The sequence below is a fragment of the Suncus etruscus genome, chromosome X (genome assembly GCF_024139225.1).
Source record: "Suncus etruscus isolate mSunEtr1 chromosome X, mSunEtr1.pri.cur, whole genome shotgun sequence".
NCBI classification, from domain to species: domain Eukaryota; kingdom Metazoa; phylum Chordata; class Mammalia; order Eulipotyphla; family Soricidae; genus Suncus; species Suncus etruscus.
Window position 1 is genome coordinate 98624433 of NC_064868.1, and position 13165 is coordinate 98637597.

Below are 13165 nucleotides of genomic sequence, written 5' to 3' on the forward strand. Positions count from 1 at the left end.
CACTCACACAGCTTGTCTAGACCACACTCCATATTGCCATCCAAACCCTTGCCTGAACCTTCCCAAATAGTCTTCCCTGACACATAAAAGCACAGTCTTTTCATTTAAAATAAAAGAAAATTGGGGCCGGAGAGATAGCACAGTGGTAGGGCATTTGCCTTGCATTCAGCCGACCCAGGACAAATGGTGGTTTGAATCCCAGCATCCCATATGGTCCCCCATTGCCAGGTGTGACCCAAAAACAAAAACAATAAAATAAGATAACATTAGCAAAAGACACACTCCCACTTTAGCCCAACCCCACCATTTGGGAACAAATATAAGTCTTGGTGAATTTGTGGTGCCCTTCTTTACATTCAGTCAGATTTATGAGGTGCGCCTGCAGGTCATTATTCATAGTTTGGGATCACCAGATTTGGTAGCTTTACACAGGAGCCATGCACATTACCCATGTCAAAAGTTATTGGGAAGGGGCTTAAAATTGGTGTGTCCTGGGGTTCGTTAGGCTCCACGTCTACATACAGCTCACAGAATAAATGTGCACCATGGAAATCAACAATGACTGCTTGCTCTCAAGAAGTCTAAAATATAAGGAGTGACCAACTAAAATCAGCAATCCAGAATAGTCTTCTCAGTGCTTCTCAGCTACTGCCTCTTCCCCCCCCTCCACTTTCTTGATTTTTCCTGGCTTGAAAAATTAAACTTTTTCCCTACCTTCCCATCACCCTAAACTCTGATCCCCATAAACAATGTATGCCTCTCTTTTTTTTATGTCCTCCTTCAAATGTCTGCCCTGTGTTTACTTTCTCAGCATTTGGCATATTCTAGAAAGATAAGCCTGGAAACTTCGGGAACAGGGCAGATGCTTCCAATCCTCCTGTCTCCCCCGCCCCCGCAGGGGCAGAGATCAAGTCAAGGGACTCTGACATAGAAGCCAAGTGCTCTTATCACTGAGCTATAGCCCTGGTCCATCCTGTTGTATCTTTACTACATTTCTTAATCTCTCCAATCAATTTCTTATTCTGCAAAATAGGGCAATTAATAATAATACCTACCACACAGGGTTACTCAGAGGATTAAGTGAAAATAATTGTGCATACAGCCTCTTAGCAAAGTGCCTCAGTAAATGTTTGCTTCCTTCCTTCCTTCTTCAGGGGAATTTCAGTGTATATAGTTAGGCAGCTGCCTCTGATGAACAGTCTTATCTCACGGGTGGACTTGGTTTCTGTCTTTTTTTTTCTATCTTTGTTTAACTTAAACAGAAAAAAATGCAATCTTTGGAAAGTGAGAGGGGTGGGCCAGAGAGATAGCTCAACAGGCTGAGTGAGCAGATGCTCTGCAGGCAAAAGGCCTGGCCTTAATCCTCAACACTCCATGATCCCCCCAAACTGGGAGTGACCCCCATACCCTGAGCTTGGAGTAGCCCCTAGGCACCACCAGGCTTGGCTCCCAAAGCAAAAGTTGCAAAAAATAAAATCACAAGATATTGAGAAGGATCAGTACCAGAACAAATGCACAATCAACTCATGTCTAATTACGTCCTTTCCAACCTGTGACATGGCCCTCAAGTCAGTGGGATACTTCAATTCTTTCATTTGCCTTTGTCAAAGTTTCTATTCTAGAATATTCTTAGCCCTCCCTACCTATCCATTTGCCATCTTAGAACTTCTTCCAGCTTCCTCCCCTCCAGGGGAAATTGTTTCTAGAGTCCCTCTGTACTTAGATTTGCTCCATGCCCTTTGCTGAGTTTGAAAGTCATTTCTGCCCCCTTTCCTAAATAACTTGGCCATGACACTGAAGCAGAATTTGCTATGTATCCTGGAGCAATAGTCCATAGGTCAAGTAACTTCAGAATTTTCCCTTCCTTTCCACAATGATTAACTCATAATAATACCTTGCAATTGTGTATGCAGTGGAAATGAGGGGGAGGAAGCCAAACTGGTGGTGGGAAATCAACTTATCCAACCTTGAATTTGGCCAAGGCCTCCTGCCTTTCTCAGGCTCTGTTTCCACATTTTTAACATGTACCTGTATTTAGGAGTCTTGCAGGAAAATTTCAAGAATCAAGAGAAGGGACTAGAGAGACAGTGCAGGAAGCAAAGCACATGCCTTGAACACAGCTGACCTTGGTTGGATCCCCAGCACTGCATACGGTCCCCTGAACACTGCGAGGAGTGACTATCATCACAGAGCCAGGAGTAAGCCCTGACCAGCACTTGGATATGCCCCCAAAACAGGGGGTAAAAAGAACTGCTGCATACCTGAATAATGCGCATAGTGTCCCATGCTTGTGTTTTTAAAATGTGAGCTACTTATGAACATACTCTGATACACTATTTTACATATACATTCTCTGATAGAATTACCTACGAGGACTCAATGAAAGAGTGCTCACATTAGTCACCGCTACTTAGTCTTGAACAACACAGAGAGTGTAGAAAAGCCTTGGAGCCATGGCACTAGAATCTCCCTCCCTGATGCCATTTCTCCCATAAGCATCAAATACCAACTCTGGTATACTCTTTGGACAGACTCCTTTCTTTCTGTCTTCATTATTCATCATTATCATTATTATTATCAGTGTAAATGGCACATAGGACTGTGGCCACATTGTGGCCAATCAGCAATAGTTTTGCAAGATCTTCTCTCAGAAAGGAGACATATGTGTCTATTTCATGGCGGGTGTTGTGCATTTATCAGTTTGCGAGTATTGTGGGACAAAGTCTCAAAGTGGGTGGCTTAACAGAACATAAATGCATTCTTTCACAGTTCTGGAAACTGGGAGGCACTGATTAGGGAGAAAAATCCTTCACTGCCTCTCCAAGATTCTTTTTTTTGTTTGTTTGTTTTTGGGCCACACTCGGCGTTGCTCAGGGGTTACTCCTGGCTGTCTGCTCAGAAATAGCTCCTGGCAGGCACGGGGGACCATATGGGACACTGGGATTCGAACCAACCACCTTTGGTCCTGGATCGGCTGCTTGCAAGGCAAATGCCGCTGTGCTATCTCCCCGGGCCCGCCTCTCCAAGATTCTGGTGTTTACTCTTAATGCAAAGGCTTCTTCGGCCTGTAAATGCACTCGCTGCTGTTTGGGTGAAACATGGCTCTCTGCTCCCTATGTATCGTCACTGCATATCGTCTCTATGTGTGTCTCTGTGTCCAAATTTCCCATTTGTAAGAACACGGTCATCTTGGATTAGAGCCCATCTCAATGACTTCATTTGAGCTTGATTGCCTCTGGAAAGAGCTTATTCCAAACAAAATCACCTTCTGAGAGGCTGGGGCTTAGGAATTCAACAGAGCATTTTGAGGAGACACGTTTTAATCTGTAAATACAGATACTTGCCACCAAATAATGCCAAGGTCCTGGCCTATGAGAAAAAAATAATTCAGAAAAGTCTTTTATTCTTGGTGCAGGGAAAATAGCATGGCTCTTCTTTTTGTTCATATTAACATTAATAGCACATATCACAAATACACATATAGTATGTATTTATATAATGTCCTCTACAGCATATGTATAATGTGTTTCCTAAAAAGAACATTACATTAGCCATTTATATTCATTTTAGCTCAGTATACTGTGTATATAGTTTTACCCAATACTGATTGCATGAAAAAGGTAGCAAGTCAACTGTCTGGCCCAAGTATTTACATTTTGCTAGGATAGAGTTTGCTTATCCAAACTCTAACCTTTGTTACAGAAAATGTGAAGGTGAAAGAAATGTTATCCATTATAGTGAGTAGAGCATTTATCTTGCACCTGGTTGACCTGGGGTAGATCCCTAGCATCCCATATGGTCTCCTAAGCACTGCCAGGAGTAATTTCTGAGTTCAGAGTCAGGACTAAGCCCTGAGTTTTATGGGGTGTGGTCCAAAACCAAGGGGGAAAAAAGAAATGGAGAGTGATATTAACCAGTGAGATACAGAGACATATGTGGAGATGAGATCAACTTGAAAGCATTTGCGGGAGCAATTCTCACGGGGGTAGGGGGCGGAGAATATGTGAGCACTAAAAGCAAAATATGAAGTTAGTCTAGGTCTTCCTCAGATTGGCAGAGCAGAGAGACCAGAGTGAGTCAGGGTCAGTAGGCACAGAGGGAAAATCTCCCATCCCCATGCCCAAGTTCCCAGGAACCCAGGGCATGCTCTAGTTTCCTACTCTTTGCTGGCAACCGGAAGTGGACATAAAGGGTGCTCAGAGGAGGAACAGGCATCCAGCCCCTGGTTTTGGTTTCAGTTCCTCTTTCCAACTAAGGGAATCCATCTCCAGCAACATCAGCAGGTGGTGTCCATATGCCTCAGTGACTCCACCAAGCTCCTACTGGGCAACCATTGTTCTGCAGTTCATCTGGGACCTGGGACATCCAGTCATTTTTTTCAAGTTCTGTGTTCCGGGGCTCATTCTTTGGAATGCTTGGGGGACTGTTTGGTGCCGGATATTGAACCCAGGCCTCTGGCATGCAAAGTATGTGCTCCAGTCTCCAGAGTTATCTCTCCGACCCATGACTTCCAGTTCAGATTACTCCATGTCTCAGTGACCTGGACTTGGTCTGGGAAAGACTTGGAAATTATTTCTCTCCTCCCACATAAAACTTAGAAGAGAATTATACCTTGTCTTCTTCCTAAGACCATCATCTTGGGGATTGCCTGTAAATCTATAGCTAACTCCAAGCACATTGACCCTGGTTGTGTTCGGTTGCTTGACAAAAGGAAAGAACATAGTGACCAGGGTTAGTTCCCAGTAAAGGAAGGACTGGTTCCATTTAGAGTGGCTGGTTAAAAACTAGGTGAGCTGGTAATATAGCATGTGCCCCTGATTTTTTTCATCCCTATTGCTCACAACCACATGCAAACATATTAAATGATAGACAAGAAGCAGGAATACCACTGATCTGGGTATATAAAATTTGGAGTATCAAACTTTTTGAGTTGTGTGTGTTCTTGTCTTGCTCTCACCTCTGTCTCTTTTTCTCCATGTTTTAATTGGGGGGGGGTTCTACAAGCACTGGTGCTCAGGAGTCACTCCTGGCTCTGCACTCAGGATTCACTCCTGACTATGCTTGGGAGAATATGGGATGCCGAGGATCAAACCTCGGCAGCGTGCAAGGCAAATGCCCTCTCCACTGTGCTATAGCTCCACCCCATGCCTTTGTCTCTTTATGTGTGTGTACATATGTAAGCCCGGCTCTCCCCACAGTGCCTGAGTCCAGAACACAGTTGATGCTGCCAGAGTGCCACTTGCCTCCTAAAATGTAACTTCCCTGATCATGACACGCAAAGGGACCTTGGTAAAACCTCTATATTTCTCCAAAGCCAAGGGGGCAGTGAATGGCCTCAGTCACAGTGTGCACATATGCACTGAGTAGCCACATGCTGGGTGGGGCCAACACAAGGTAGCTTTAGGTTTTGGAAAGAGACATACTGGTCAAGTCAGTTAAAAATCAGCCCAACACCCTGTAAAGTCAACTGTGGTTGGATTTGGATAGATGCCATCCTTCAGCTTAAGCCAAAGACATGCACCTCGCTCTGAGCTAACTAACCTGTGCCCCAAAAAGCCCACTTTTGAAAGGGAGAGAGGAATATGCCTGACCGTTTTTTGGATGCCATGTCAAACTCCCTTTATTGACACAGGTGTATCAAAGGGGTGGTGAGGGCCTTGAATGAGCATCTGATTCTCCTCGCTGTGTCTTTTGATGGGCATGCCCGGAAATGGTCTCATGCGTAGTGGCCTTTATTTATCTGGTTTGGACAGACCTCCAGTGGCAATGAATGAGTTAAAAATGCGGCTGCACCGCTGGACATTTGGAGCCCTCACAGACACAACCTTACCTTGGCTTTTCACATGAAAAGGGATTCTGGGGCTTTGTGGTCAAGGGTGGGTGTTGTTCTTCTGCAAAATCAAACTCAAATAAATGATTACCTTAAAATATAAATGGAATTAGGGGCATGCATTGGGGGTTTTCTTTGCATTTTATGGAAATTATGAAATACATCACTTCCTGCAACTTCAAAATGCGACTCACTCAGCTGCTCTGCACGAAGAGGAAGGCGTCCCCAGGACTTGATATTTGTAATTTCCACTACCGCATGGGCTTTCTCTATTTATTTGGAAAGACTGTGTTCAGTCAAGGGACGGGTTTCCTCCGGCTGAGCGACTTTATTATGGTTTGATTTCACATTGGACTGTTCACCTTTTAGGAACCAAATTGTCCACCCAGTGAAAATGTCTTTTTCTTACAAGGAGCTGGATCTCTGGCTTCATTTCGCAACCTTTATTTGTGCCTGAGATGAACCGTGGCATTTAAACTCTGCTTGATAGCTTAACAGATTATAAGAATAAAACCAGATGGCCCAAACAAAAATAATGCTTTGATTGCTTTCAAATTCAATGTCAAAAATTAAAAACAGCTTTCAAAAAGATTCAGCTCTCTTTTTCTTTCTTCCAGCTATGACACTGGATCATACGTGTATGCATGTATATAAATCTAGATATGTATTTCTCCCTCCATTCCTTTCCCCAAGAAAAATACTAAAAAAAAAATTCGACCAAAAGTTTACCAATGAGGATGGTGTACATTAATGACTGAAACCCAACTAGGAATATTTCTGTAACCACGGTGCTTAAATACAAAAAAGTATTAAAGATTTTTAAGAAATTTACCAATGATTTTTTTAAGGTCAAATGTTTTGATTATTTTTTCTATCTCCCAATTTTTTGTTACTTTTAACTTTAAAAAAAGCACAGTATCTTACTTTGCCATTGAATTTTAACGAAGTATTTTTATGCTCCAGTCAAGGTGTTTTTCTCTGTTGGTAAAGGGACGGGGAAGCATTAGCAGTCCATAATTCTTCTTCCACGAAATGATGAATAATGTGAGGTTCCTTTAACACAGCAATTCGGGAAGTTAGAAAACTAAACGAACCAGCTTCTCTAAGCGTAGTAAATTGTCCCAACTCATTTCTTTAATTTCATTTTCTAACGCCCTTTAATGTACCTTCGACATCATTAGTATAATCACAAGTTTCACTTTCTTTGAGAGCAGTGAACCAACTAATGCTTAAAAACTGGGTTTTTCAGTAGAACCTCCGTTCTAAAAGGCAGCAGTATGGAAGAGAGTTTGCTGGGGCCAAGTCAGAATGGGATGATTTGAATTTTTAGATTCCAGTGTTCCCAAAGTGTTAGGATTCCTTTATTTGTTTTTCCTTCTTCCCTTCTGCTTTTCTCCAAGAATCAGCCTTCAAACTCAGATTACGTTTTCTTCCAATCAGCTGCAGTTCGAGTTCCCTAAGATAATTGCCTACAGCTTTGCAAGTTTCCTCTTCCCTTCTGTTTCCTTTTGTTTTGACAACAAGATTCTGGGAAAACAATATATGAATGATAACTCTGCTGTCATGAGGATACTGAATTTTAAAAATAAATAACTGTCCACCCGAAAAGCTTCCAGAAACCTATGGAGTCAGTTCTTTTTCCAAACCCTTTCAAAACCAGATGTGGAAAGGCTGAGCTAATCCCCCTCCCCTCTCCTCATGGGAAAAGGCAGATGTGTCTCCAGTGACATCAGAGGCAAAACTCCTGTCTCCTGTCTGCTCACAAGGAGTTTGGGGGTACCCTCTGAGAGACCCTTGCCAACATCCCCAAACTAATCTAGATGTCAACTTTGTCTCTTTTCTAAAGAATGTGTGCTTTCTGCGATTAGCAAGCATCCTGTATTTGAAAAGGGCTAAGTGCCCCTTTCCTTCTCTTAGCAAGAATCCCTTGATGTTCTTAGAGTGAAACATTTCATAATTTGAGGGGTGGGTGGGTGGGAGAAAGTTTGGGATTTATTAAGATTCAGACTTATTAGGGAGTTCTTGAAGAAAAAACAGAGGAAGGGGGAGGAAAACTTAGTTAAGGGAGCTGGTGGAAAAAATATATATGCATAATGTACCTTTAGAAAAACAGAAAGATTCTGTACTCTGTTAGCTATGAGGAAAGCAAACAGTTTGTATCCAGGTGTCATTAGCAGCTCTGGTTTGGCCAGGGACTGTATAGCTCCATCCAGGACATGCTGCGTCTCTAATAACTATGCCCTGCTTGCCTATGATCAATGCACCTAGGCTCATGACTTTCACAATGTGCCCTGGATAATTAGCAAGCAAGTAAAAACTGGGCTCTGCTATGTAAACCCTGTGACTTGCTTCCTATCAGCGACCTTCTGCAAGACACTGGACAGTAGTCCCCAGGTGAGCTCGCCTTCCTTTGCATGTGTTTCTTCCCCTGAGTTCTGTAGACCTCAGGAGCTTTGATGAACAAGGAGTCTGTCCACAGGTCCTGAGATGCAGATTGCAGTCCCAAAGAGGCCTAAAATTGCAGCACATTGACATCCTTCCCCTCTGCTAAGAGCGGTCTTTTCTGGCACCCTCTACTCACTTTCAGTCTCTTTTTTCCTCTGCACCCACTCTCTAACCCCCACCCTGCAATCTGAGCCCATTTTCTCAAGATCCCATTTTTTTTTCTGGCTCCACATTTTAGCTAAATGGTAGAAAGGTAACAAATGTGATCAATTCCCACTGTACTAGGGGAGGCATGTTGCTTGTAACAAACATCTCCCAACTCTGTTCCCCCCTTTCTTTCCCTCACCCCTCTTAACTGCAGACTGCAAGGAAGGGAGGCAGTACACTTCTCATGACCTCTACTCAGTAAGCTAAGCGTGTGCAAGCTCACGCGCAAATCAGTAAATCAGTTCTGTTCACCCCCTAATCTCTCCCATTACTCCCTGACAGCTCAGTCTGAGACTGTGGCTCCCACTGGCCTCACTTTCTTTGTTTCCTCTGCACAGAGAGAGGCCTGGAGTCTCACACACACACATAGGCATCTACATTTAATGCTCACATCCTGAGGCACACTGTTCCTGTACATAACAAGGACAGAGGAAACAGATCCTGCCATGTCAAAGTGGGGAGATTTGGACTCAAGGAAGCCAAGATACAGTACTAGTCCTCAACTCCTGCCTTCCCTGCTGACTCAGTGTAATGTCCTACAGGAAGGCACATGGGGCGGTGAGGTGAGTGCCAATAATTGGGTGGAAGACAACTGTCTGGGTCTTAGGAGAAATCTGGGCTTTCTCAAACTCTAATTGGGATTACTCAGAGAGGGAAAAGGATATAGGAAAGAGATTTGAGTGAGGAACAGGAAACAGAAGGCTTAACTGCCCACACCAGCCCACAGCCTTCAATGTGAGTCTCTTCATGGACTTTGAACAACAAAAATGGAAGAGAAGGTGTGTTGCCTTGGTCTATTCCAGACCCTTTGTACAGAAAAGCTTTTTGTTCAGGGCAAGTAGGCCCTAGGCTTTGAGATGCTGTTAAGGGAGGAAAAAGGCAAGAAAAAAAGGAGTGATTGCTCCAACTTCCTGAAGGGAACCAAAACAAATCTAGGCAACTTTCTGGAGCAAGCAGTTTGTTTGTTTCTGTCATATTTTTTTTACCCCAGACCAGTTGGCATCAGAATTTACTGGGTTTGAATGTTTGTTTTGTTTATTTTCTTTTTGTTTTGCACTGTGGAGGGGTAAGAGGGTTGTCACTGCAGCTTCTGTTTTTGCTTTGGAGAAACAAAACAGCAGTCCCAAAAGTGACATTTCAGAATGAACAAAGGGAACAGGAAAGAGACTGGGTAGACCCTCCTTAGGCTTCTCATTATATTCCAACATCCTGGAGAAAATAGGAAAGTAAGAAACAGGGATTGGGGGGAGGGTGAAGAGCACCAAGGCACTATCTTGGTGGGCTGTATGGTCACAGCTTTCATCCCAGAATGTAGTAAAAACAACAGTATAAAGGAATGCTGCCTTTTTGCCACTGAGGAAAAAAGGAGGAAAGAAATGATAGGGTTTGTGGCAGAGGATGGAGCAACAAATAGTACAGCAGGGAGGGCACTTGCCTTGCTCGTGGCTAACCTGGGTTCAATCACTGTTCTCCCCGATGGTCACCGGGGCACCACTAGGAGTAATTCCTAAATGCAGAGCCAGGAGTAATCTCTGAACACCACTGGGTGTGATGACCCCCAAAAATAATGAAATGGCTTTTAGCACAAGACCATGCACCTAGTAAGCACTCAGTAAAGGTTAGCCAAAGAGGGAATTCACATCTGATTCCTAGACTCAGGGGTTACTTAGCTCAGCGGGGAACAAAAGCCAAACCCTATCATTCTGCATACATGTTTCCTTCAAAATCCTAAGCACATTATTGGTTTCTTTCATTTTCACTTTAAAAATGAAAGTTTAGGACCAGGGAAATAGCTCAAAGGCCAGAACTTTGTATTTAGCATGTGGGAAACCCAGATTCAATCCCTGGGGCTTAGCTGTCCTAAAAACACTGCCTGGAGCAAGCTTCATGCCCCCAAGCAATGAACCAGAAGTAACCTCCACCAGAACCAGCAGATGTGGTGACAAAACCTGAACACAAAATCAAGAAACAAAGCACATAGACAAAAAAATAATAGGGCCCCAAGGCCAGGAATATGGTTCAGGGGTAGAGCACTTACCTTGCAGGTGTAACACCCTGAGTTCAATCCAGGCAGTACAAATAATAACAGCAACTAAATGCCTTGAGCTTCAGGAGATAGTTCAAAGGACTAGAGCACTAGCAAGCTCTGGCAGTTGGAGGTCCTGAGTTCAATTCTGGTTCCAAATGGTCCTCTGAACACCATCAGGGTGATCCTGGTAACTTCTGATTGATTCTGCTGGGCCCTAGTACCACTGGGAATGACCCTTGACTCCCCTAAGCACTGTTTAGGAGAATACCAACCCTCCAAAAAACACAAGAAGGTCTTGTTGGTTTGGGGGCCACACCTGGTGATACTCAGGAGTTACTCCTGGCTCTGTTCTCAGGAGTTATTCCTGATGGGCTCGGGGGACCATATGGGATTCTGGGACAAAACCTGGGCTGGCCACATGCAAAGCAAATGCCCACCTGCTGTACTATTGCTCTGACCTCAACAGTGTCTTTTAGTTCTTTCAATTTCTCTAGTTTTCAGAATGCCTCAGTTGCTCAACCAGGAAGCCTGATGGTTAGAATGATTTGTAATACTACTACTAAAGCTTATGAGGTGATTGATCATTCAAAGGGAGTCATTCAGCCAAAATGCAGTGTTTGTCAGTAATAGGACATGTATTTTTCTTGAGTTTTTAATTGCTCACTGGAAAAAGACAAGAGGGTGGGTTCATACGTGTGATATGGGGAAGGTTCTGAGGTCCTCAAGGAGAGCAATTGTCGAAGCTTGAATTAAACTAGATCTGTCTCCGCATTTAATGTTTGGCTTCAGAAATATTTTGTTTTCTTTTGGGAGTTGGAGCTGTGTGCAAAAGGATACCATCCCCCTGCCGACATAGACTTGGTGTCTGTGTGTGTGTGTGTGTGTGTGTGTGTGTGTGTGAGAGAGAGAGAGAGAGAGAGAGAGAGAGAGAGAGGTATTTGATACCAAAATAGCCAGGGAAAGTTGCTGCAAGAAGCCAATGGCTTCATCTACAAACACAAGTGCCCCAAGAATGACACAAAACACTCAGTTCTGTGCTGGAGAGATTATTCAGGGGTTAAGGTGCTTGGCTTGCATGTCACTGGCTCTGGTTTACATTCCCAGTACTACATAGGGTCCCGCGAATACCATAGGAGTGACTCCTGAGCATTGAGGTAGGAGTAAGCCCTGAGCATTACAGGGTAGAGCCCCAAAACAAAAAATCTAAAATAATTTTTAAAAGTACAATTCATTTTTCTCAAGGATGGTAAATTATAAGGGATAAGACACTTGCAGGCACCTGATCCCAATTCAAATCACCCCAACACAGCATCTGGTCCCCTGAGTACTACCGGGACCACTCTTAAGCACAGAGCCAGAAATAGCCTCTGAGCAACACTAGGGTGTGACTTGAAAACCCTAAATTTATAAATACATTTCAGTTTTCTCTCACAAGAATTATTCCCTTTCCTTTCAGTTTATTGGAGTTTCACTGACAGCTGACATGATGTGTAAAGTCTACAGGGTGGTGATTCAGTGTGCACTGCACCGGGAAAGAATTCCTCCCACTAACTTCAGGAATATGGCATCACCCTCCAAATTCATCATTTTGTTGGGTGTACGTTTTTTCCTCAGAATGTTTGGATTAATTTATAATCTTTTCTTCTCCTTTTTTGGGCCTTAGAAAATGACCTTTTGCTTGTCAAGACTGGCTCAGGTTTCAACTTGTGATGGTAAATGAAACAATTTGCTTTTTGTGTTTTTGTATGTTCTAGAGATCCTCACAAGACAACTTCTGGTGTCCTGTGACTGCTTCCCGGTCAGCAGCAGGGATGAAACTTCTCAAGAGCCTCAGAGGGCTGCTCCTCTTTGCATCCCTGTTTTCCATCTGCTCGGGACATAATGCAGTGACTGTAGCCTGTTCTGTTGACTGGTTGACAGTCACAGTGCAACCTTTCTTGCTGAACAGCAATGTGTATGTCCACTCCCATGAATTATATTTGGGCCAGGGTTGCCCTGTCAATCATGTGAGGCCACATGTCTATGAGTTCACCTACCATGTCACACAATGTGGCATCAGAGCCAAGGCTATCTCCCAGGGCATCGTTCTTTACAGCACCGAGATACACTATGCCTCAAAGTCTATGGCATTGAAACACATGATCCCAGTGGCATGTGCTGCCTCCCAAAAGTTCCCATGGTTCACTACACCTAGTCCTGCAGAAGTGCCCTGGGAGAAACGAATCACAGTCCAGAATGATGAGACAGGCTATGATGTGTTCTCATTGGCCCAATTTACTCACAAGCCCCAATGTGATTGCCCACCCTGTGTTCACAGTGAACAAGGGCAAACCTCTCAACCAGCAGAGGTGGCGGGGGCTACCCCAACGCTAGTATCTTCCCTTATGGATATTCCAGATAATTGGTGTCTTCTCTCAGATGATCTACTTGGGCCTATGTGAGGCCCAATTCTCCCTGAAAACATTTCTAAAATGAATTATAACGATGTGCTGTTTTATCTGATATGTAACTGTATTTTGTGGCTTTGTTTGGGATGCTTTTGAGAAAGGGCACACCACGTTCATTTCATTTAAGCAAATGTTTCTATTTTGTATATCCTTTTAAAGAAAAGAATAAAATTCTGTGGCCACAAAAAAGGAATGGAGCATTCTTTT

At 43.6% G+C, this 13165-nt stretch overlaps 1 protein-coding gene across 1 annotated transcript; it reads left to right on the top strand.

Moving 5' to 3' along the window:
- Positions 1-12322: 12322 nt before the first annotated feature.
- Positions 12323-12952, top strand: PLAC1 (placenta enriched 1). The gene has a single exon (XM_049766986.1). The coding sequence runs from the start codon at positions 12323-12325 to the stop codon at positions 12950-12952; it is 630 nt and encodes a 209-aa protein (XP_049622943.1).
- Positions 12953-13165: the final 213 nt, after the last annotated feature.